This window comes from Melospiza melodia, chromosome 1, assembly GCF_035770615.1.
Source record: "Melospiza melodia melodia isolate bMelMel2 chromosome 1, bMelMel2.pri, whole genome shotgun sequence".
NCBI lineage: Eukaryota > Metazoa > Chordata > Aves > Passeriformes > Passerellidae > Melospiza > Melospiza melodia.
Genome location: NC_086194.1, coordinates 31,712,782 through 31,738,625, shown reverse-complemented (window position 1 = coordinate 31,738,625; position 25,844 = coordinate 31,712,782). Strand labels below are relative to the sequence as shown.

At 38.4% G+C, this 25,844-nt stretch overlaps 1 protein-coding gene across 4 annotated transcripts in view; it reads right to left on the bottom strand.

The window, feature by feature from the left end:
* Window positions 1-19,202, bottom strand: part of ABCB5 (ATP binding cassette subfamily B member 5) — a 46,769-nt gene extending 27,567 nt beyond the window's left edge. Inside the window, exons 1-9 of one of the 4 annotated variants that reach the window (XM_063152850.1) lie at window positions 19,085-19,101; window positions 8,583-8,710; window positions 4,790-4,880; window positions 3,695-3,782; window positions 3,511-3,559; window positions 2,535-2,679; window positions 2,025-2,091; window positions 1,603-1,794; window positions 275-446 (exon numbers count right to left, since the gene is read on the bottom strand). In XM_063152850.1, the coding sequence (XP_063008920.1) occupies window positions 275-446; window positions 1,603-1,794; window positions 2,025-2,091; window positions 2,535-2,679; window positions 3,511-3,559; window positions 3,695-3,782; window positions 4,790-4,838 (762 nt within the window). In that variant the 5' untranslated portion in view covers window positions 4,839-4,880; window positions 8,583-8,710; window positions 19,085-19,101. Of the gene's footprint in view, window positions 1-274; window positions 447-1,602; window positions 1,795-2,024; window positions 2,092-2,534; window positions 2,680-3,510; window positions 3,560-3,694; window positions 3,783-4,789; window positions 4,881-5,581; window positions 5,644-8,582; window positions 8,711-19,084 lie in introns of those variants that run through there. The other 3 variants (XM_063152860.1, XM_063152845.1, XM_063152868.1) reach the window with 3 other exon arrangements.
* Between the last annotated feature and the right edge of the window lie 6,642 nt (window positions 19,203-25,844).

The following is a 25,844-nucleotide window of genomic DNA, read 5'->3' as shown; positions in this document are numbered from 1 at the left end:
GGAAATTGCTGTGCCAGAAAGATGCTCTGATGGAGATTACCCTCATGCAACACGGCATAAGGACAGGATGTGCAGACAGAAGGAACACAACTTACAAGATTGTGCTTGGGAACCCAGAGAAAGGCTGCAGGAGGAGTAGAAATGAAAGTAAGAGTGGGACTAGCCTCCCAAATTAGAAACCACATTAGGTTTCTCCCATTCTCTGCCCCTTTTCTGTGCATAGCAATTGTAAGGTTTTTCTGGTTTCTTTGTTCAAAAATCCCCACACACTTACAGTTGACCAAACTGCTGCTGATGCAGCAAGAAGTGGGCTGACTGACATAACCACCAGAGTCAGCTTCCACCCATAGATGAATCCTATAATAAGCCCTGACACAAACGTGGAAAAAAACTGCAGAAATATACTGATCTTGTCTCCGATGCCTTCACGGATGGTGTTGATGTCACTTAAAATAACAATAATAAAAAGAGATTTGTTAGTATAGAATTAGTCTCATTTTGATTCCCTCCCCCTTTTCTTGCTGTGTGGCCTCATGTCAGGAACTTTGCCATTTCTTAACCGGCAAAAGAAAATTTCTGACCACAGCTACTGAACAGTACCATTTAGGCTCTTCTGTAGCCAAAACACAGCAGAAGCCTCCTGTTTTTAAAGAATCATTTTCTGTATTCTCAACATTCTCTGCTGTTTCTGTGCCATGTCACTAGGTCACCAATGACCTAGTTTCCTCATCTGGCATCCAAATGGAGCAATGTGAGTAAACAATCAAGCAGCCTCTTCATCCAGCTTGACCATCTCTAAAAGATTTCTTCTGCTCAGCTCTCTGATGCTTTTTATGCTTGTAATTTTGGCTACTGACTCAGATAAAGAGCCACCTCCGTTCCATCATACCATTATTTGGAATAACCTCAATTTTTCTTACGAATTTCCTTCCTTATTTTCTCTTCCCAGAACACACAGATGTTAGAGTTGAGAGTGGTTTCATTTAAGCTTCTCATACACTTTTCAGGACAGATCTGTGTCCAAAGCTACTATAAAATCCAGAAAAAAAGTATTAAAAAAAATGTACTGTTCACACATATAATCCCATAGCTAAAGGGCATTACAGTCCTCACCCCTAAATCTATTTAAGTTTATGGAACTACTCCAAAGACTTTAACTGGCTAGATAGAATACTATGAGATACAAGTACAAGCCACACTTGTACAAGTACTGATACTGAAGTCCAGGCTCATTTCCATTCAATGAAGTGTCAGCTTTTGGTGTGTATAAAATAGGTGGAGACAGCAGAACTGTTTGTTTAGCAGTGGCTGAACATGTACTTCATGGACTTCAGAAAGCCAGTGTCAGGCATTTCGTGGAAAAAAACCAAACTCTTCCAATGCACATACTACAAACAGCACAAATGAAGCTGAAAAGGATAATGAATTTCCCACTTTGAGTTGTAATATATCACACTTTAGGTTTGGTAGGGTTTTTTTTATGTTTTTGGTTTTTTTAAACTCTCTATAGGATATTCTGCCGAGATAAATGTCAGTTTACTTTTAAGCGCCATACTTGGGTGTGTGTGTATGTGTGTGAAAGAACCAAAACAGAGCCCTCACTCTGTCAGTCTGGTGTTCAATGTTCCTATTTGGGTAGTATCAAACCAAGCCATCTCTTGATGGAGCACTGCAAAGAAGAACTTCTGCCGGATCCTTGCAGTTTGCCTTGTAGCAGTAACCAAAAATGTCCACACTTGGATCATGCTCAGGATCAACACAGCAAAGCCAATTGCCACGTAGTAGTAAGCATACCTGGGATAAAGGAACGAAAGCCCATGTGATCCCACTGTAGCTCATGAGAGAATTTAGACACACAGAACAGCAACTAGTCTTCATTAATCACACCAAAGTAATCAGCTTCAGTAAATACCGAAGCTTGTGGTGCATTATTGGGAAGGCAAATATGGCTTCTGCTCAAACAGATAATACAGTAAAAGAAAACCCACTAATACATTATTAACAGGATAACTACAGACCCTTACTTTGTCATTTCACCTTCTATATCCACACTTGGATCTGATGGGCAGCTGGAATTGTTTACTGAAGTATCTGTGAAGAGGAAATAAAAAGTAGGAATATTTGTGGAAGTGCTATATAGAGGAACTGATACATAGCAATATGGGGTCATCAGGTTTGGGAATGATTTGTATTTTGCAAGTGGAGTCTTGCAATACAAACTTAAATACAAAATTATTTGGAAAATATACATTTATTTTTAAGCAATTAGTGATAACTGAGGTTGATTGTACTCCCTACTATCTTAACAAAGTCAAAGTACATTCATAAAGTGCATATCCAATGCTTTGGTTTTGCCCTGGTCTAGTCATTAAAGGTGGATTGAAATGCCAGGGTTATTTCCAGCAGGATGAGTGTTGCTCATAATATGCTCCCTTAGATATGTACCAGTGAATAGTCTGGGGGGAAAAAAAAAATCTTAGCTTCAGTAGCAAAGCACAGCCAATATGTAGAGAAATTGAATTTAAACTTTTTACCATTGGATTGCACGCCACTTAGCACAAAGCTGTTTGTCATCTCTCCAAAGATAATGATCATAAGTGGCATTCCAGTGCCATTTGCAGCCGCTGCAACCAAACCAATTATCATCAACAGGACATCCACCCCGTCAGCATAGCGAAACTATGTAAGCATTAGAAAGAAAAAAAACAAGAGAGAAAAGTGACATTACACCTGACAATTCATGCATTTGCTACAGTACAGCAGACTTGCAGAACATGCTTCATCCACATATTCTAAGTAGCAGCACTCCAGTTGAAGGTAAACTCAGTACATAAGGATTTTGTAGTAGTGCAATGCATCTTTAAATTAGTACCCAGGCTGCTAAGAGAACGCTGGCAGGACACAGATTCTTAGTCTGGGAAAAAAGCTACATGCTTGCAAGTGATGATGACCTTTGTAGAATATATTGTGTTTTGTGTTCCGTTGAGTTACATATTTACTAAGATAATGCCTCTACTATGTAAACAAAAGCGAGTTATTGACCAGCACCTGGCTTATACCTACCAGTAGAAAAATGTTTTCAGCAGAGGTAGATTGTACCTTAAGACTTGTCGACCCCTGAAGCTTTGTTTTGTTTGGGGAAGGGTGTGAATTTAAACTGCTATAGATATCCCAGGATGTGGTTAATCTGAAATCGGAGCATTTTATTCCTGACTGGTCTGACTTACTCAAAGTATAAACATACATGGAATAAACCGCAGAAGAATAAAACTTTTCTTGTTTCAGAGTAATCAAGTCCACATGCAAGAGCTATTTTGTTTGGGAGTAGCTGTCCTACAGAAAACTGTCACAAAACCATTATCACTGGTTCTCAGAGAGCAGGTGTAGAATCAGTAGTCCTCAAGCTTCCTCTCCACTGTTTGTTTGCCTATGAATTGTCATTCATAACAAACTCACTACGTCAAATAAAGAAAAGAAAGTATCAAGCAGATCATTAGACAGGGCACTAACCAGCTCAAGAATGCCAACCATTCGTTTCTCTGGCTTCTCATCTTCCTTCCTAGAGTAAAGTACAAAAGACTAATTAAGATGAGGGTTTTTTTTTAGCAAACCTGTATTAAATTCTTCTCCTCCTTCCCCTGCCCTTCTGATATCCCCATACACCCAGGTAAGTTAAAGTTAAAAAAATACCTACATTTCCTTCTTGGGCTTTGACTGGTCAATTTGTTCTACATGTTCTTCATGGTGGAAAGAAGGATCATCACACTCCTTGTATCCAGATTCTGTGAAATAAAAATACTTTCTTAGCATACTAATCCATCTATTGTACTACCTTCTTGTGTCTTTCACTGCTGATTCTTTTGCATTTAAAGACTAGTTTTTTCTCATGTTCTTGGGAGGAAGTTTCGAGAAAAATTCACCAGGCTCTGTCTCTTCAGTTCATCTTTATTTCTAGAAAAAGTTTCCATGTCCATTTCTGGGATGGAAACAACATTTTATAATTACAATGAATTTATCCAGAAAGATTATCAAAGACAAAAAGAAAAAGAAAGTTAATTCTTCCTTCCAATGCCTGCACAACTCAATGCAAATTAGAAGTCCTCACAAAATTGCTTATAGTGAAGGTTATAATTGCTGTAGGTAACACCGGATAGGTGGGAGTTAACTAAATAATCATGTCCTTGACTCTAATAAACATCTTCACTATTCAATTGCAGCAGTTGTTACATGTCCCATTTCCTTTGTGCTGGCTGGGAGCTCCAGAAAGTTAGATGAAAGCATAATCCTCCCCAGGAAGCTTCTAGTTCTAAATACACCAAATAAGACATAAAAATATATTTAAAGAAACAGATGAGTAACCACAGTGGGGAGCCACCTGTAAAACAAAAAGAGACAGGGTGCTCCCCATACCAGCCACTCCCAATTTATATTTATCTTAACTTTTGCTGCTGAATCACAATGAAAATAATTTTTTACCTACTGTTTTAAGGTTAGTTGGCCTACAATGTGTGTTTGACACAACAATTTGAAAGCAGTAACATTCTTCCAGCTTACCCCAGGAGAATTTTCATGCCCAGGCTAGGACCTTCCTGAACAATTTTACAAATACACTTGAAGGAATGATTCACACAAAAAATATTTTATAGGTGTGGCTTCAATCCACTCATTCATAGGAAACTCATGTTATTGCCTACAAAATCACTATGGCAATCAGGAGAGCTTCACAACATTCTTTAGTTCAACTCTGTGGAACATACTCTTCAAACACACCTGTGGTGTTCCTTCTTACCAGGATCGGAGAGGTTCTGTTCTGTGGAATTTGCAGAGTAGTCCTTCATTGTTCTTTTTGTTGCGTGCTTATGAGAGAGTCACATTAGAACCTGAAATAAGCCCCCCCCCAACAAAACACTTTGATTTAGTAAATATTTAAAGACTTCATATCTGTGGGTTTTTCCATTACTCATCACACTTTGGTCTAAACATGATTCTACTTAAATAGAAAGACTAGAAAAAGAAAAAAAAGGTAACAGTGTGAAAAAATAAGTACTCTTAGTGAGATATTAAGAACAGTGCACAGTATTACTAAGCAACTTAGGTTAGTAGCCTGTTTTAGTAGTCTGTTATGATAAATCCTGAAATTACCAACATAAAAGTTACTGTAAGCAATCTCTTTCAGAATAGATGATTTCCCTCATTACCTTATGTTTATTTAGAAATAAACGAACAGCCATAACATGGTCATGAGTACAACGATAAGACACACACTTTTTAAGCCATGTTATACTAGGATGCATTTAGAGGCCGTAAAGAACCGATGCTCTTAGTTTTCCCCAGGCTCCCCTTCCTAATCTATCAAATATACCGGTTAAAAAGAAAAAGAAAGAAAAACATCAACAAAACCCCTAGCAAGAAGCTGCACATGAATCTGATGAAGCCTAAAACAACATTGATAACAAAATGCTTAATCAATCTCAGATACAGTGGAAAAATAGAGAAAAAAAAAAAACAAAACCCCAAATCCGACAACAAACACCTGTCCGCTTTCTGACTGTGCTTTTCCCCTCTGGTTATTTCAGCTCACCTTCGCAGCCCGCCCGCGGTGGGTGCTGCAGCGCCGACGGCGCGGTGAGCGCAGGGCGGCCCGGCCTGCCTTTATAGCGGCAGCGGCACCGGCAGCGGCCCCGGCGCCGCCCGTCCGGGCTTTGTAGCGGCAAAGGCACCGGCAGCGGCACCGCCCGCCCGTCCGGGCTTTGTAGCGGCGAAGGCACCGGCAGCGGCACCGCCCGCCCGCCCGCGGCTCGGGTTGCGGATGAAGGTCGGCGCCGCGGCCGGGCAGAGCCGCCCAGGATAAGGGGCCTGCCGAGGGATGCCGGCCGGCTCCTGCCCTCTGTCGCCTTTCAGGAGCCGCCCGAGGGTGTCCGAGCCTGCGAAGCGCGCACGGAGAGCCCGTCAGCCCCTTGCCGCAGCACCGCTTCCATCCGTCTGTGTCACTCTCACAGAATAGCTAATGCTAGAAGGGGACCACTGGATGTCATCTGGCCCAACCTTCCTGCTCCAGTGGTCATCTAGAGGGCATAACCTAGGATTGATTGGTACAGATATATTTTGAATATTCCCAGTGAAGGAGAACTCCACAGCCTCTCTGGGAACCTGTTGAAGTGCTTGATCATCTGCTCAATGCAGAAGTTCTTCCACATGTTCAGGTGGAACTTTTATGCATTCCACTTTCTGCTTGTTACCCTCTACCCTATTGCCTGGCGGCACCGAGCAGAGATGCTCTGTCCTCTTGGGACCAGGTACTCACAGGCAGTGATGAGATATTTCTCAGGCTAAACAGGACCAGCTCTCTCAGCCTTTCCTTGCAAGTGAGGTGCCCCAGCACCCTCATCATCCTCACAGCCTTACAAAGCTCCATGTCTCTCTTATGCTGAGAAACCCAGAACTGGACGCAGAGTCTCACCATTACTAAAACTAGATGAATTTAAATCTAGAAATCTCAGCTGCTAAGGAAAGATGAAGGGTTATTTGGAGAGCTGCTTGTCCAGGGAAACATTCAGATTTGGGAAAGTTTTCTGCAAGGTCCTGTCACATTTGTGAAATTGCGTCACTGCACTTGGAGAATTTCAAATAAGACCTAAGATATGCTAGTGAATTTCAACTAAGGATTGTTATTAAATAAAGGCTTTTCTGTTCCACTTCTAAACGACATGACAACTGAAACCAGCTAAATTCAAAATTGTTTTTAGAGATGGTTTTGTCACCATCCCTGAAGGCATTTAAGACATGTGCAGCTGTGGCACTTAGGAACATGGTTTAGTGGTGGACTTGACATTGCTGGGTTAATGGTCTGACTCAATGATCTTAGAGGTCTTTAGGTCTTTTCAAACCTAAACGGTTCAGTGATTCCATGGCTCAGTGTTAAGCCTACATAATGCACATACACAGCTGTTCTCTGCTTCAAAAAATTAAGAAGGCCTTTGGCTTCTGCTGCCATAAAGAAAATGAGTTTACAGATTTTTGGAAGAGACAGAAACACCAAGGTGAAATTATTTTGCTGTCCCAGCCTCAGGCTTCGCAATTTTGTGGAGTATTTCCTTCACCAAAGGTAACCAGTTTTCGTCTTACTCACCTCAACAAGAGTGAGAACTACATCTCAGTTTTTTATTAAAACTCGGTTTTTTATTTAAACTTCTCCTTACCACACCTCAGTTTTTTATTTAAACCAGTCATAAACTACTATTTTCAGAAGAAACTATCTTTGCACATGAAATTTTAGACAGAGGGACATCTCACCTGGAGAGCAAACTCCTGATGTGTGATTGAGAGCACATAGATAGCCAAGTAGATGAATGGAGGTAGCATGAACCCAAAAAAATCACTAGGACTTTATTTCAGAGCTATGCAATACTCAGAGATGGCATTCAGCATCACTGGCAGCTAGGGAGTGTTTAATATCTCCAAAACACAGACACTTTCACTTTTCAAAGCTTCATTATTAGTTATTCACACGCAGTAACAACGAAGTTGTTACAATCACAATTCAGATCCATTGCTCTGTACTCCACAGGCCTGGCAAGAAAGACCCTGGGTTCCCCTGCATAGAAAAGTTGGTCCAAAAAGGGTGTGGGAGAAGAGCAAAGAACTGATCATGCAGAAAAAAGAATCACAGGGTCTTGAGCAGGAATTTGTTTCCTTCTCTCTCCCTCCTCTCCCTATTTCTTCCCTTGGAAGGGATGATATGCTCTATGCAAGTTAATGAGCATCTTCAAAGGGGGAAGAATCCCACCCAAGCTATAAACAAAGAGATTAAATAGAAAATTTAAAAAAGAAGGAATAAGAAATGGTCTCCTGGAAAAATATTCCCCATCAAACCTACTGAGAAACATGAGCTTGTAATCTAGTTACGGCTAACCACTCTATGCTTAACTTAAAAATAAATCAGCGTATTCTGATATCCTTGCAGAAGCAAACATTCTGGACTAAAATGCACATGTAAAACAGAGAAGACTCCCATCAACAGAAGGGAGAGGAGCCACACAAAAAGATGTAATTTACAATTTTGCCTTTGTAATTTTGAGATGAACATATTATGATAAAAATATCATAATGCAATTTGGAGAAGAAATACTATTCTTCCTTTATCCAAAAATACCTTCTATCTTTGGAAAGTAATATATGCATCTGAAAAATATTCTATCCCAAATAGCCAATATACATCTATGTCTCCATGGGTTTGTTTCATCTGTCCAAACATTGTCACTGACAGGAAAAGCAACATTAAACACAATTAAATATAATCAATTAACACAACCCATAACAGTCTAGAAAATATATCTACTTAAAATAACTATTATCCATAAGCACACCTTAAAACAAGCAAACAAAACACCCTACCAGAAGCACCCTGTTACACAAGCTGAAAATGAGGACTTGTTTCCCCAAGAAACCCATTAACCCTGAAAAGAATGCAACACATGGCGTGCAAAACCAGGGGACACCCAACTTTACTGAAACATTTCCTCAAAATGACAGTCAAATACAAAGAAGGTGTACTGTATTATACAGGTATCATAGCTCCTTACCACCTTGTGATTTCTCCAACAGACAAGAAGAACACCAGCAAGACATCTCTCTGCACTGAGAAGCCACTACCTTAATTGCAGCTGATCACCTTCATATTTCATGCTGGCTTGTAATTCACAGACAGGACCTATAAAAGACCGTGTTGCACTTTGGTTTTTGTTGCTTTGTGACTTTTGCTTGTGCTACCTGAGATCCAGCCAGAAAGGACTTGACAGAACCACTTTAAGATAAGAAAGTCCTGGTTTTTAATTTATTTGTTGGCAATCAGACTAAAAATGGAAAATTGTTATTGCAGGATTTGGGGATAATTAGTTATAATCCCCTCCCACATATCCACAGCAGTACAGTGACATTTGTATTGTACTGAAGCTCAACAGTAAAACTATTAGTAATCACTGGGAGTAGCTGTAGTCATGGCACAGCGCTTGGAATTAGGAGACTGGATTTTGGTGGGCATAAATGGAGTGTTTTAATTAAGGGAGCAGCCAGTGAAATGTTGTAATTCTCCAAACTGAAACAATGTTGCAGTTATTCTGCTGTCGCACTGGCAACTGCAGAGCTATTGGAGATTTGTGCAGCGAAGGGAGAAGGTCTGGGTAGAGGTGAATGTTGGAAGAACAAAAAATCAGATAAAGAAATATGTCCCAACACTTGAACTTTACTGAGAAAAACTGAGCTATGTTATCCAAAAGTCCTAATGCTGTAACCAAGCAAAACTATTATTTGTGGTTTCCCAGAAACTAGGGAGCAGGAACACGTCTGATTCTTTTAACTAAACATTAACATCAAAGATAGCTATTTATTTATACAAGTTTCTAAACAGAACAACTTGCAAGAATTCATTAGTGCTGAAATAGTCTTACAAGTTCTCTAGTACACATTTTCTCAAAGAATAAAAGCAAGGAAACACATTTTATTCTCGCCTGTGAAGTTTGTAGGTCTATTTTAGGTGACACTTAAGTGATAAGTGTGCAGAATTTGGCAGGATTACTATAATTCCTCTAGCCTTAAAAAGAAAGTCAAGCCAGTGTGATTTATTGCTTTTCATAAAATAGAGATTTTTTAATTATTTTTTCCTTCTAAGTAATAGATTTAGATAAGTGGTAAGATCATATCAAGCAAAGAAGGCGATCATTCTGCTGAAAACTTTGTAGGCAAACTTTGTATGCTCGAGCAAGACAATTTCATACATTATGGAAATGGTGACATGAGTCAGTAAAGATCTATGGAGATAGTTGAGGGAACTGGATGCTGTTATACACATCTTTCAGAAAGACAGGGAGGAAAGAAAGGGAAAGGGAGGAGAAGCTGCCTTGTGTAGGCAGGTAATTAATTCCAGGGCCTTCCATCCTGTATGAGGAGAAAGACAGGACAATGACCTATCAGTTCAGGAGTATTAAAGGGGCAACAGAGACCAGAGGTAAAAAAATGCCCCTTAAATTCTTGGAAAGTGCCAGGAACAGAATTTTCTTTCAAAAGAAGTAACTGGAGATGGGCATTTCTTCATTTAATCCCGAGAAATTGAGTGAGATCAGGGAAGTAGATTTCCATAAAAGAGATGGTGATATTCTGTAGTTCATTAGAAGTAGTAGTTAGTATTATTAGTTCATTTTTTGTGAAAAAGAAAGGAATAATAACAGAATAAATGAAAGCTTGAATGAAAGATTATTTTTACCCAATAGGATTATTGTTACTCATGGAAAGGCTGCCTAAATGCAAAAAAGGATAAAAAGAATTGATAATTAATAGGAACTTGTTATGAACTTGAAACACAAATAAGAGAACATTTCATGCAGAAGCATGAGATTTTTGTGTAAGAATAATCTATCAATAAGCAGAGGCTGGGAAGGACTTTGCAGTAAGCTTTTCTACAAAACAGCATCTGGGAGATGTACTGGAAGGAAAACTGCATAGAAGCCAATGCTGTCAAACTGGGATGAAAAAAACTGAAATTCTCAAAAGCACAGAAGAGTCACATGTGAAACATATGGAGTAGCCTTTTCTCTGTGTAGCACTGTCAAGTCCTGAGCTGGAATGCTGTGTCTAATTTTGGTGGTTTCAAGACAGATGTGGGTGATAGGAATTAAGGAAGAAAGTGAAACTGAAGGCATATGAAAGATATGACCCTTGAGGAAAGACAGATGGGATTTGGTTTAGTATAGTGGAAAATATGCAATCAATTCTAGAAAAATCTGAAAGGCTGTTGCAAAACCAGTATAATCCAGTGTCTTCAGTATCTACTGTGTTACTGAATTACAATAAGAAAGAAAAAATTAAAATGTGCTGGGACAGATAACTGATGAACCTCTTGGTGTCTAGATTTTTGATTTATTTATTTTTGGCGTTTCTTTTTCTTTTAAAGCAAAGCTATTTGGTCTATGAGGAAAAAATTAGTATAGATTATTTTGCCTTGAAGATTGGGAAAATATGAAATTGTCTTCTAATATCTTCATCAGCTCCATTTTCTCTGTGGTACTGATAAACATAATGAAGGGTAAAACAAAATGAAAGTGGTTTAATCACAAACAATTTGCACTGTAATTGAAGACATGAGTTTAGCAACAAACTGAGCCTGTGGAACAGCTGGCAACAGTTTTGGTGAAGGTTTCACTGGCAAAAGATGGGAAAGTGGACAAATGGCAGTGACTTCACAACCCAGTCTGTGCCCTGGGGAGAGTCACTGACGTGGTCCATTGAAATTAAAACTTTGGAGGGCTTCAGTTTTTTGGAGGGCACCAGTTATTTCACTTTCAGAGGAAAAGTGGGGTTTGCTTTTGGGAATATTTATTTCTGAGTTTAATCCCAAGAGTTTATTTCTATAGAACACTTTTTTTTCTTTTCATGTTTTGCCGTACTGGAACACTGTCGTTGTGGCTTCACTTCTGCACAGACATGATTCCTTCTAGGGAATGCAATGTAGATCCTTAGCTTTGGCCAACAAAAATGTTTTTCTGTGTTTTTTCTTTCCATATAACATCACAGCCAAGATGCCAAGGAAACTCGGGCTAAGTGGTATTCCATAGAACTGTGGCCATTCAGAGGCCACATTTCTGAGCAAAATGGATAAAAGATGTTAAAACCATGAAGCCCATGGGCCTCTTCTGCAAGTAATGGATGTATTTTCAGCAGTGTAGACATAATTACTGATATAATTTTTTCACTGGTACAATTTCGTAGTGTTTCATGAATATAAACACAGGATGAAGAAAGCTGAACCTGAAATGAAAACTTTCTGGGTCTGAAAGGTCTTATTCAAGCACTCTGTACCATCTCACATCAAAAAGTTAGGTGATAGTGAATTATCAACAGTCCATAATACAAAAATATGGAGAAAATATCAGATGTCTTTACTGCAGGGATGACATCAGCCAAGCTTCAGTCTTTGAACTGAACAACATTTTGAATGTACTGCATAGTGCTGAGCAGGATGTGATCAGCACAAAGTTCATTTTTTACTCTCAGACTCTCAAAGGGAATTACCTTGTGACAATTGCTTTCTTTTAAATATTTGTATTTCTCAACATAATGCCAAATCTTGAGGGCAAGGACATCTCTCTTTTACTTTACTGTCTCACCCTCCAATAAAAGAGCATTTTGTACATATATATAATCTAAATAACATAACTGAATCAAATGGGTGTTATTCATATATGTACCACGTGTTTACTACTGGAAGATGTTCTGATTAAATGTTTATATGCTCCCAAGGGTCAGAAAATGTGGTAATTTACATCTAAAGGAATCAGTGTAAACATCTCTTCTCTCTGAGTATGCTCTTCATGACTCACAAGCAAGTCACCGAATCTTTCCCTTGTCAGGATTGGCCATGATAAAAATGAAGATTTTTTAAAAAAATTAAAGATGTTAGCAGAGAGTGACCTTCCACAGATACCATTTAATCCAGGAAAAAGAAAATTAAAATGCAAAGGCAGAAAAAAAGTGATGAAGACACACAGAAAACATTTAACCCTACATAAAGTAAAACTCTTTAGACGAATAACTGTGGGCTTCATATTTAAATAATATATGTGGACAAGTCTTAACTGAGAGAATGCCTGTCTCTGGACTGAGACGGTGCTGAAGTTCAGGAGTATAGTTTTTCCTAAATCATGTTTTTTCCTATTTGCTCCCCCACCCAGCTCTCCACCCCAGCTGCCCCCTCTTCTGAGAGACACAGCACTTGCCTGTGCAGCTGGTATCACCACTTCCCTCATTTCAAATGCGCATTTTTCCTTTTTTTAAAAGTTCCCATTTCTTCTGGCAAGCCTCAGGTGTTGAAAATCTCAGCTATCTCCTAGTTTTACATCTCATAGTGACCTCCAAAGTATATGGTTCCAGAGGACATGAATGGGAAAAGCATCCTAGAAGTAGTAAGAAATTGTCTCAAAACAGAGGATGGGGAAAATTTCTGATGACATCTGCCTTGTACTACTTGCATGCAAATTACAATTGATCACCAGAATTAATTTGGTTGTTTACCCTAATTATAGACTTGGCTTAAATCTTTCAGATTAGAGAAGTCGTAGTTTCTGCTCATACAGTTGTGTTATGTGGTCACAAAATTGTTTTGCCTTGGGGTAGTTAGGTTTTTTCCATGACAGACCATTCACATGTACTTGGCTGCATTCTCTTCAGAGGAAAAATGTTTTGGCATTTCAGAAAAAAGCAGTAGGATTCCTGCCAGCTGATGGTTCCTGCGTTTCAGACTGCAGTGTCTGGTGGCTAGTTTTGGTGCTGGCTAGGATGGCACTGATTTCTGGTTCAGAGGTAACGAGACTGACAGGGCTGAGGGGAGGAACAAAGTATCACACCTGTCTGTCACATCGGTAGATAAGCTGTGGTGAGAGGCAGAGTGAGAACTCCATGTCCCAAAGCTGCCTTAGTCAAACTCCAGTGCTTAAAAGGATGATGCTGGCATCTTCTGAATTTCCTTTCCTTTTGAGTAGGTAGTCTCTCAGGTATCACTACAATCTCCCTTTCCTACTTCTTCCTCCTTCCGCTTTGAGAAGTGACAGTATTCACTGACCTTGGTTATTTGCATACTCTGCAAACTGGGATCTAAAACTACATCTGTTTCCCATATGTTCCTGATCCAGTCCTTCAGCTGATAGGTGAACAGGGTTTAGGAGTATGTTTTGTCCAGTGTAATCTTTAACAATTTACACTCCCAAGAGTGAAGGAAGCCCTTTACATGGACTGAGGAGTCCTCAGGTGACTAAAGGAGCTAGTGAGATACAGATCCTAGTTCCTGTTGTGATGTAAACTCTAGATCAGGACTCTGTGCTGTTTTCATGCAGGGCTGAACTTTTAGCTCTAAATGTGTTTGCAATATTAAACTAGTTATGTAAGTGTACATTTTTGTATGCATCACTGCACAGTCATGCCTGCGCTCTCACTAAACTTTCCTCCTGTTGTACCACTTTCTAAACAGACTACAAGAACTCTAAAGAACTTCTGGTTGGATTAAAATTAACATGGCTTACAAAAAGGACTGATGAAAGATGTTTCCTTTAAAGTAGAATTCAATGCATCCAAGTTATGCACAAGAACATGCCTGAATAGCTCTCAAAGGTTCAGGAAATGATTAGCCTTTTCAAATTAGCAACAGCATAATTCAGTTTTAATATGGTTGCTACTCAAATATTGCTTTGATTTATTTAGGGATACAAATTTGTTTAGGTAAACCAAAAAAAAACGAAAAACTTTTTCCTCTTGTTCCTCCTTATAACAATCTGTGTTGTTCACTATGACCCAGTTGTACTGTTCTGATGAACTAATACTTATGGAAATAATTAGAAGACCTCAGCAGTATGCACTATGCATTACCAAATATCCCTGAAGTCAATATGCACTGTGTTTCCCTTTTTAAAGTCATTCAGAAAAGCTCTTAATGAATTGCAAGGAAATTCTTACCATATGTCCAAGAGAGCAATCAGGAGGAACTTTCAGCTAGTAACACTGTAAAAGCATTGGATTTTTTTTTCTACTTGTATTGGATGCTATCCTATTACCAATAAGAAGATGCAATCTGAACATTCATCACTTTTACACCTCCAAGGCATTTGTACTGTAATGCCATGGAATACAACATTCTGCAATGTTGCCCTAGCTATACACATGATAAAAATGAATAAGCTCAGAAACCAGCTATTTCTCCCGAGATCTTTAAGATTTATGTATTTTTTAATCAAGAAAACTATTATTGTGTCTTTTCCAGCCAAAGACCCCAGAATAACCTATTATAGCCTTAACCAGAATCCAACAGGGAATAATCCCTCTCTTGCCAAAAGCACATAAAAGTTCAACCATGGAGCAAGACAAAGCCGAAAATTACTGAAGTGTTAAAAACAATCATGAGTGAGGGCAAGAAGCTCTTATCCATCAGAAGCTCAGCGTTCTGTGGGATGCACAACTTTTAAATTTCTGTTCTGCTGGATGTGGGTCAGAAGTGTGGCTCTGGAAGTAGGACATGTCTACAAGCAGACATCTGAAGTGACGTGTCTGAAGGTGGGAAAGGTGTCCCTTGGTGAATGGAAGTGAAGATCACTGTGTTTTTGCGAGTGTTAATACATTTTCCCCCAGAGGAAAGCCTGAAAAGATGATGGTTCAGGATGGTCAAAACTTTCAGTAAGCATGTTTTTTTGTTTAAATAAACCAAGCTCATAATCCATTCTGCTCTACCATCCCCGTGAAATGTTACTCTAGAGGAATCATAGTAGTCTTAGTTGTCATTCTCTTGGAGAGCAAAAAATTAAGTTGAGCTTAGGATAACTGTGTCTCTTGCTGTCTGATACTCAGTGTATAAGGCTCACTCTTCCAGAAAAAAAGAACATCTGACTTGTTTAAACCTTCCATTATAAAAAGCTGTGCTTGTGGGGGTTTCCTTCTGATGATTTTCATTTTATGTGCCAACATGTGTTTTGAAAATAATGTGAGTTTAAAGTAAACAACAAAATTGAAAAATATTTGTGGCGCTGGTAAATATTATGGACTTGTATTTAGGAATTTGAGTATTTACATGCAGAAAAAGCATGTGGTTTGTTGTGAGAATGGTCACAGACGTGAAAAGAGATTAGCTAAGTCCACAGTTAAAAAATAAAAACATTAAATTGCCTGCTATGATGACTTCTTTTATAATAAGCCAGAAATGTTACTGTTTTGGGATAAAATTTGGTGTCTTCAATAACATATTCTTATTGAAAGATTGCACTATTACAGTCAAGACTTATCCTACCCATTAAAGTAGATTGAATACAAGAAATGATGAAATTTATCTACACCAATATAACATAATATTTCCACTGCAACTGCCAAGGAAGAGTTACTCATTGAATAGAGTCAGGGAGAGTGGTATATCTTGCTTTTCTTGGCTTTATTTCTAAGTATCACAGGAACAGTATAAAGCATGATATAACTTTAAAATTCAATACAAATGAATTGTAGGAATGAGAATCCATTAAATGTTTCTGAAATGATGCTGTCATGACAAACTCAATATTTCTGTGGTGTTGAATACTGTTCAGGTTATTTCCTGATAGTTGTCACTTTCTGAAGACAGAATCTCTTCCTATGGATTTTGGTCAGAAGAACACCTTGCACTAAATGCAGAATTCAGGGAAATTTTCAAAATGTATTTCAAATTAGTTTGTGGGCAAATTTAAATTTTATATAGCTACAAAAGACAATATTTAAAGAAAAAATTAATATTCTCCAAGTGGCTAGATTATTTTTATGCTTTTCAAATTAACTCATGCCAAAATCTTTCCTAAAAATATTGCAAAACAAAAGTTCAAAGTAGCTTCCAAAAGATAGCATTTTAAACTTTGAGTACTGAGGATACATGAAGATGTAAATTAAGAAGTATTATTTTATTACCAACCATCTGCTTTCATGTGCATAACCTGAATTTAAGTTATTTCACCATGAAGCCAGAAGGTTCACAGGAGAGGAAAATCAGACACTGAAGTGGTTGATTGAGCCTTGATTCAAGAATATTAATATGGGGAATTAAACTGGAACCGCACAGAAAATTTTCCTTATGTGATATCTCTTATTCCTGTAATGATATAACTCCTTTGGGCTTATAGGAATAAGAACTTTCCTCTAAATATTTAAGAAAATAATTTTTAGACATGAGATAGTCCAGAAAGTGGTGATTTTGTTTTCTCTTTTAGCTCTTCAACCTCTAATTTGTGTGACTTGGGTAGATAATTTTCTCCTATTTATGAAAAAAAAAAGTGAACTTTCACTAAAGTTTTAAATTATTTAAATATTTATGAAATGGAATTTACAAAATACACCTTTCCTGATCCACGGAAGTGATTAAAGGGTGAAAGTCCCAAATTCTACAGACAGAAAACTCAGATATGTACATAGTACTAAACATCAGTCAGCAGATGAAAAACAAAATCAAATAAAACTTTATTTTCTTCTGAGAGGAAGAACTGTGTGGGCTAGAGCTCAGAAATAAAAGTTTTTTAATTGGGAATGGCATTTGCCCACAAAAGAGGAGCTAGAAATTGCCAAGCTTTCAATTTTGCAGAAGAATTAATATATTAATATGAGTCACACGTGTTCAGGCTTTGCTTATTGTTATGGTGTATGAAAGAAACTAGTGACATTTCTTAAGGAAGAACAGAATGGTACCAGGCTGGTCGGGAAATCTTGGCAAATCTGGAAGGCCACAGCAGGACATACCTTCTGTTTAAAGCTCAGATATTTTGTAAAACTTTGTGTGGGCTGCAAACTGCAGAAAAGCTACTACTGCGTTTTATGAAAAGGCCACCTTCTGCCTTTTATTTACTCTCCTGCATGACTTTTTAAAAGAGAGGAGAAATACCTCAGCAGCTGCAGCTGTGTCTTAGCTGGGTGAGCACGCAAGCAGTAGGGACACACGAGTGGGAAGATGGTGAGAAAGAGCTGAAGGAGTTGGTGAATTTTCAGTATGCAGGGTCATGCACGTGTACAAGCCTGCTCAGCCAGCGCTCACAGGCAGGGCTCTTGCTGAAGCACGTGATAAAGAAGTGAAGGGCATTGTAATTAGAAACTTGAAATGCTCTGCTGAGGCCATTCCTGTTTACCTCCCACTATAAAAGACCTGCCCTCTGTTGCACGCTACACAGTAATAAACAACCCTGTAGAAAGGCACTGTGGCTAACAGGATACCTGTTCTTCTCCCCTCTCTCCTTGACCTTAAATAACTCCTCCTTTCTTCCACCACTGGCGTCACCAGCCCTTCCGGGCACTCCTGGGCACTCAGTTGTGCTCGTCCCTGCCACATGCCTCCCAAAGGTCACCAAGGACCAGCGCCCTGCCACTGCTCTGCGTGCTGCCAGCGAGTAAAGGCAGCAAAATCCCAGTCCTGGCTCTGTAAGAACTTGCAGAACTAAATGAAGAATCTCAGGGCATCCAAGGAAAGTCCAGATGTTTCCCTCCCATCTCTGGTCATGCTTAGGATTCATCCATTACCACCTCACAGCAGGAACAATTTTATTCTTGGAGCAGTTATTACTTAAGATCACTAAATTAGTAATACCTTGAGTTTGATAGTGGCTTAGTCCTTAGTCATCTGAGACAAAGGATGTTTTGGAACAGTATTACAGCACTGACTTGATTTCAGCTTCCTAGTGAAACAGCAAGACCTTTTATCTCCTTTATTTTTCATTAAAAAAAAAAAAAGGGAAACCTATTTGAGTAAATGATCAGTTAAGTTGATCATAGTAAAGCAAGCCTAGCCAAGACAGGCTGAGTGTTCACCCTGAGCTCCAGCTACAAAACCAGGCATTAAAATCTGAAACGTTATGATGGGAACATTATTTCTACGAGGCAAGTGAAATGTTGAGATGTGATGCCCCTCCCACCACAAGGCCCTTGTGAATGCTACAAAAGAGATATAATTGGCGATCAGTTCAATCAATTTTTACTTTGAACTTTGCCACTAAACTTGGTCTTCATTTAATGTGCGGGTTATCAGAATTAAATTATGCTTAAAACATTTGGTAATGAATGACTAGCAATTAGACCAGAGATTCATGCAATGGGAAGCAGATAACTGAATATAACCACAATCAGAGAGAGATAAAATGCCTTCACTTACCAAAGGGTCCATAAATACATAGGAAGCACTACTGATTTGTTGGATGGGTCAGAAAAAGTTGAAATAAAAGCACCAGCTCCTGATACTTCATATCACTTATGGTTTGTAATTATTCAAGAGCTGTAGTATCCCTCACACTTTAAGTTGGTTACTGTTGTTCTCTCCCCCACAGACCGATTTTGTACGCAGGGATCTGGAGATTCCCTTGAACCAGAGGGGAAAATTTAAGTCAAGTTTCTTAATTGCCTTATCTATTTTACAACTCCCTTACAAAATGCACTATCACTGCTTATCAGAGGGTGGTTTATGTTTAATATTTTCAGCGATAAAAGGTTATGAACCAGGAAGCTGGCCCTGATGTTCATGCAAGGTGACAGAAAGGGAGGGTTGTTCATTTCAGCTTACCTTTCAGTATGGAGAAGCCGCCTCTCGCCATGCACATCACCGTGATGAAGAGTACACACCTCTTCCTCCTGTTAAATAATTAATTAAGCAGAAGGAAATCTGCTCAGCTGCTTTGCTGTGCAGAAGGTAAGAGGTGCCCTGGTGCGAAAGGTCAATATTTAGAAACCAATCATTGCTGGGAACAGCTAAGTAGATCTTTTATTGTACCAGGTTAATGTATGCCAGCAGGCAGAGAGCTCCAAGAACAATCCCCACATTGTATTGGATTTTTTGTGTGGGAAGTCAGCCCAGGGAAAGTCCAGTTACCTGCTTGTGAGCAGGAGTCTGTAACATCACAACAGGGCATGTAAGGGTGCAAAAGGAGACAGAGGGATATGAGAAATTTACAGGGATATGTTTTTCTATTGTCTCAGTTGTTTTCTTTCCAAGGATTTTTAGGCACTTTTCTAAATTTGTGCCCATTACAGCCCAAAGTTTTAGCTGTCACAGACATAGTCTTGCCAGGTAACAGGTTGCTTTGGGAGCTGGGGAGATCAACATTTCAAATTGGTCTAACTTGTCAAAAACAAAACAAAAACATCTAAAGCTACCAATGAATAAGGATGGGTTTTTTTCTTATCAGAATAATGTTTTTTCCAAGAAGGTCATGCATGATATTGGAAAGTTGTACCAATTTCATTAAAAAAAATTAATCTGTACAATATGGAATGTTTCCAGCTTTAGTGATAGCGTGTGAGTGGCTTTTTTTGGGCAGAAGTGTAATGAAGATTGTAAATTAATTTCTGATAAAAACACCTGCCACAGGTGTTTTTAGCTGCTAAAACAGCAGGAATTGTGAAGTGCTAAGGCAGCAGAAAAAGACATATAAGCTGTAGCGAAGACATGGGAAAAAGAACAATAGAGCTGTGTAGTTTAGCTTTCTAAGTTGCAACAAGTTTATTTATTATATATCTAGAAGGTTATGCTTATTGTGAAAAATGCCAATCACTTGTTTTTAAAATTTTTCAAAGTGTAATAGTAATAAAATAGTTAAAAAGAATAGTAATATAATTAGAGTAATAGCAATTTGGACAAATTTAATTAAGACAATATGAGACAATAAAAGCAAAGTGTTATGGACATCCAAGTACCTTTCTCTGGGCATCACAAGCCCAAAAAAGGACGCCCGTTAACAAAGGATTAACCCTTAAGAGCACTAGCCCATTGCATATTCATACACCTCATACATGATGCATAAATGCCATTCAAACACAGGATTCCACCTGGTCTTCATCCACTTCTCCCCTCTAATCCTAATAGCGCCTTTGAGGTGGGAAGAAGTTAGTTTCTTCCCATAAGAAGGCAATAAATTCTTTTTCTCTGAAAGATCTAGGTGTCCTGTGGCTGTTATCTCGCTGCAAGTCCTTTCTTTTAAACAAAGCATCTTCCTTAGCATAGTTTCTATTTTAACAATTTTTATAACCTAAAACTATATTTAACGCAGTACTTAAGAAAATTAGTGCAGCATTACTTTCTAACACAGCACATATTATATTCATTTTAATATTTGCGAAAAGCCAATCATAAAATACATGCATTTTTCACACTTATGAATAGAGCTTTATTCGTTGTCCCTTATAAACGAGCCATTGTTTTTGAGAATAGGCCACTATTGTTTTAACCAAAGCTACATGTGCTTAAAGTGATTAGATACAACTACTGTTCCGTATGCTTTTTCTCTCTGTGATTGGCTGAGATGCATTTATGGTATGTTGAAACATTAAGTTTCTTCGGCTTACTGCTTGACCAGCGAGCTGTTTGCATCTCTTCTCTCCATTGCAATAACCATGTCATGAGACTGATGCTGAAAATAAATAGCTCACGACTCTGATTCCAGTAGCCCCGTCCCATTTGTGTCTGTATATAAACTGCCGGCGCACACAGAATTATTGTTTACTTCTTTATGATCAAGTCTTACTGATTTTCTGCCATGTCTATCTTCAAGAAATCAGCGTCCCAAACACAAAATAAAAATGAATTTTCTATCACTTCCTCTAGCATCTGGGAAAACCATGCCCAGGAAAACAGAAGTTTTTTCATGTTTCTCCAGAAGAGATCCACAAATCTGTGTCTGCCATGCTTAAAACAAACAAAAAAAAACCCCAGTTCCCATTTGTCCTTCTAACCTATCTTCTCTGAATAAGATTTTTGTCAAATTTGACATCTGCTTTATAACACTTTAAACATTTTTCCTGTCAGAGTGGCACTTAATCTGGAACTTTCCAAAAGACATTTACATTTTTAAAATGTCTAAAATTATCCCCATGACTAATTTTCTTTATATTTACAGTGTTTGGGCTGGCAAGATCTTACCTCTAAGGCAGTAATTTCAAAGAACTTTAATTTCAAAACAACTTTAAAAGGACAGGTCTTCGAGACATAGGATTTCTGAAATGCATGCAACTTCCTGGAAAAAAACATTAATATCAACTAGGGTAAGTGTATTATTTTCACCTGATAAAATTTAGATGTTTTCAAAAAAATCTATGAAATACTGATATATCCTTTGTTCCATTTCATATATATATATATATATATATATAAATATATTATTTCAATTATTCTATTACATGTATTCCAGCTCTTTCTTTCTTCAGAGGAATGCAAGAACCAGTCCTTTAATATTTGCTTTTTATAGGACATGGAATGATGAAAGGCATAAAGAAGAGGAAGACAGCTGAAGGTCTCACAGACAAATGTTTGATAGAACCAGATTTTACTGTGGGGTTACATGAACTTTGAATACAACTAATACTTTGCAAAGGGAAGGCAGAAAAAAATGCAGTGAGATCTTTCTAAAATTAATAGCTTTTATTGATTAAACAATTGGTATCTTATATAGAAGGAGATGTATTAATTACAGTGTACCTGTACATTGTATTACAGTGTACCTGTACATATATCATTCTTTAATGTATTTGCTTACTGCATGCAGAAATGCAAGTAAAACTGAAGCAAGTTTGCAGAACACTGGCCAAGAACAGGGGAGCAGCATGAATCTTTGTCCAAAGGAAAAATGTCTAATGTGAAGTGAAAATATTCTCCAGGATCTGTTTTGCTTTGTGGAGGAGGTTGTTCCCCAAAACTGTTATCCTGCCTTAAACAGAGCAGGTTTGCAAATTGACTTAACAAAAGGCTGACTTTACATAACACAAAGTTTGGGTGAATATTTTCCTGCTGGTCAGAAAATTTCTTGTGCTTCAAGATCCTTTTCCAGGTGGATTTTATGCTCCAATGCAAAATTCTTACAGATAACAGTGACTTCAGCTGTAACTTGCACCAGTAGTTATTGGATGCACTATGGCAGGTCTGAACATAAGTGCTACTTAGAAATTCAATCCCCTCCTGATCCAGTTTACTGCATTAAATGAGGTGAACTTAATATGTAAATGAAACAGAATGGCCCAGCTTTTTAGGTAAGCTTGAAACTCATGTTGTTGACTTCAAGAAGAGCAGGACTGTATGATTTTTTTCTTTCTCACATATGCAGTTTACTTCATTTTTGTCCATAAGCTGTTACTAGTAATCAGCATTAGAGTATTTATCTGTTTCAATATATCAACCAAAAATAATAAAATATTCATTTGCCCTCAGGGAAAAAAACGTAGAACCAAACATTCATACAAAGCATTAAGCCATGATTTGCTTCATTTACTGTGTGGAGTTCCTGTCTTGTGGAACATTTGTTTCTTAGTATTTCATGCTCTACTCAGCAGGTTAATCACATGAGACCTCACTGGCACTGCAAAAATCATAAGGCTCTCTAACTTTGTATTTATTATATGTTTAATACCTGAAAGAAGACAAAAAATGTAGAAAACAGGCTCCATGGTGTAAGTCACGTGATGGGAAGATGGCCAATTCAGAGAACTTGCAGACACACTGCACATTTTCAGGAAACTAATTAAAAATATTCGTATCCAAGGAATGGGAAAAAGCCCAACCCGAAACAAATCAAAACCAATGGCCCAGAAATGTCAAAGCAGATAATGCTTTTCCTGAAAGTAATCTATTTACTGCTGTTACCTTTAGTGAAATAGTGATTTCCTTCTGATGCACCAATCAAATTTTAGATAATGGAACTGGATGACACAAGAATGTGTTTGTGCTTACCCCAAACTTAGTATCCAGTATTTTTGGAGGTTTGCTCAAGTTGGCTCTGTTTTTAGCAAAGTTTATTTTTTGTATCTGCTTATCTCAAATCTGAAGGACACAGCTGGAACTGCAAGTAGAAAAGCCAAAATACTGTTGGAAAAACTTTGCTTTTAGTATTTCGAAATCACTAAGCAGAGTTAACTCTCTGAAGAAAGATTGTTTTGGAGAAGTGTAGACACTGTTTTCAACCTGATGATGTCCACTAACAAGTGCTTTCCCACTTTCACTACAGCTCAGTGTAAATTTTGGTAATAGTATTTCAGAGAGATTTTTCCTTGTGACAAAATAATTGAAGTGGAACAGAAAAATATGGAATATTCCTAAGAAAAGAAGAAGGTCTTCTTTCCCAATTTAAATGATACAAGATTCTAAAGTCCATTGAATACTACATTTCAGCCAAATCCCAATGTCTCCTACAATAGCAGAGAAAAAACTGTTGAAACTACTTGAACTAACTTGCACCTGCAGTGTGGTCCAGCTGACAGAAATTGAGGTATTAGGGGATCCCCTGCTCTATGTGATAAATTAATTAATACAGTGGTTATTAATACAGTGGTTATTAATACAGTGGAAAACATTCTATTAGGTAATGAGCATACATGAAAATTTCATAAGTACTTTGTCATATTTGGACTGACACTCCTGTAGATGATTTTTTGGGGGGCAGTTTTTAAAAAGGCAGACCACATAAACCAGAAACCCTCTAGAAAGACTGTACCAGGAAGAGGAGGGCTTTACAGCTGAAGGAAAGAGGAGTGGAGCACTGCTGGTGTGCAGAGAGAAGAGCTGCAGAGTGTTGGGGCGATGGCTGGTGGTTGGTGTGGCAGCTCCCTTGGGGCTGCCTTTTCAAATGAGGGGTTTTGTCAGGTTTTGCATTTCCCATTGCAGGCAGAGAATACTTGGGATGATCCACTTCATCTTTGTGTAACTTGAATAGTTCCAAATACACACTTCATAGATTTTTTTTATTGCACTTCTGAAGGTCCATTAATATGACAGAAAATAAACAAACCACCAAAATCCATATCTGATGGCTGTCATACCTTGCTTAGCTTGAGATAATTACTCCATGTTATCTGATCTGGTCAGCAGTAAATGAGGGGAAAAAAACACAGCCTGCATTTAATTAGGCATTACAGTATGAAAGTATGTAAATAAAGAAGCTATCATTTGCTCAAAGTAGTTTGCCTAATACCAACTCACAGGTCTGCAGTAGGTCCCCAGAAGTACAAGGGGAGAAAGAAGCCTGGCCATAATAGAAGCCCTATCTTTCCATGTTGAGTAAAGAACTCCAGATGGGCAGATGAAGTATTAAGTAAAGCCCAGAAGTAAGTAGACTTTCATATTGATTGTATTCTGGCCTGTTAAAACTGATAAAGTAATTAACTGAAAAATAGTACAGAGTGTATGCAGAAAAAGTGTAGCTTTTGTTAAGTAATGGATATGTTAAATGGAAAAAAAGGTGGAAGCTCTAAGAGGGGAAAATTGTCCAAATATTGGGAAAGTACAGAAAACAAACACCTTCTCAATCAGAATTTCTAGTGCTGTATATCCATTCAGCCCATTGCAATAAATAGAAACTGCGAATTGAAAATATGAACAGGATTACAAAACCAAATTAAATTTATCACTCATCCTGATGACTTCTGTCTTGAATAAATATCTGTGGCCTGTATTTGAAGCCTGGAATTTTCCCAAAGCATTCCAGCTCCTCCAAACCATGACAGGACTTGTTCTCTTTGATGAAGCTGGTTAGAAAGCCAATTGTGCAGCTGAACAGCCAGAGGAGCCAGCCTTGTGCTGTCTCTCTGAGGTTTGGACCCTTGCTGTGGATCACTGAGGTCTTAGAGCCTGATTATTGCTCTGGACTCTGCTGATTGAACTTAAAATACAAATGCAGACTTTGGAAGCAGAGGATAGTCTGTAGACTGTGCCTTCCTCTACGGCAGGGCAGAGCTGCAGATGCTGGTGCTGGGCAGGAGCAGTGAGGTGTAGTTCACACACTCCCCTTATTTGCAGAGGTGGCTAGAGCAGCTCCCACAACTGGGAGAGGGTTTCCAAACTGAAAACAATCCTTCTCTTGCATGGAAAAATGCAGCTTCCTGCTGACCAAACTAATTTGTAGGCTTTAAGCAAATCTTACACCTGCTTCTGGTCAGAGATGTTCAAATGGAAAGGAGTTCCATCACTGGCATTCAGTCTATAACAGCTTATCAAAAACCTGTTCCCTCATTCTGGAGAGCAAGGCTGGGAGTCAATTGTTGAATAAGGCACCTGGTGTGTAAGAAAAACTATTAATGAAAATAGATTGTTGTGGTTTGGGTTTTTTTCCCCAAGTGCCCATTGACTAATGACATCTGGGTGGTGAACATTTTAAAAAGTCACCTTGTACTTGGGAGCAGACACATTTTAAACACTGCCTTTGGTACCTTCAAGTGCATTTTAAGGCACAGCAGACTGTACTGACTGGTATGAATGCCTGGATTTTCCTTTAGTGCTCATAAATTGAGTGACAGCAGGGAAAGAGAGCTTGCAGAGCAGGTCTTCCAGTCCTGCTACAGAGCAA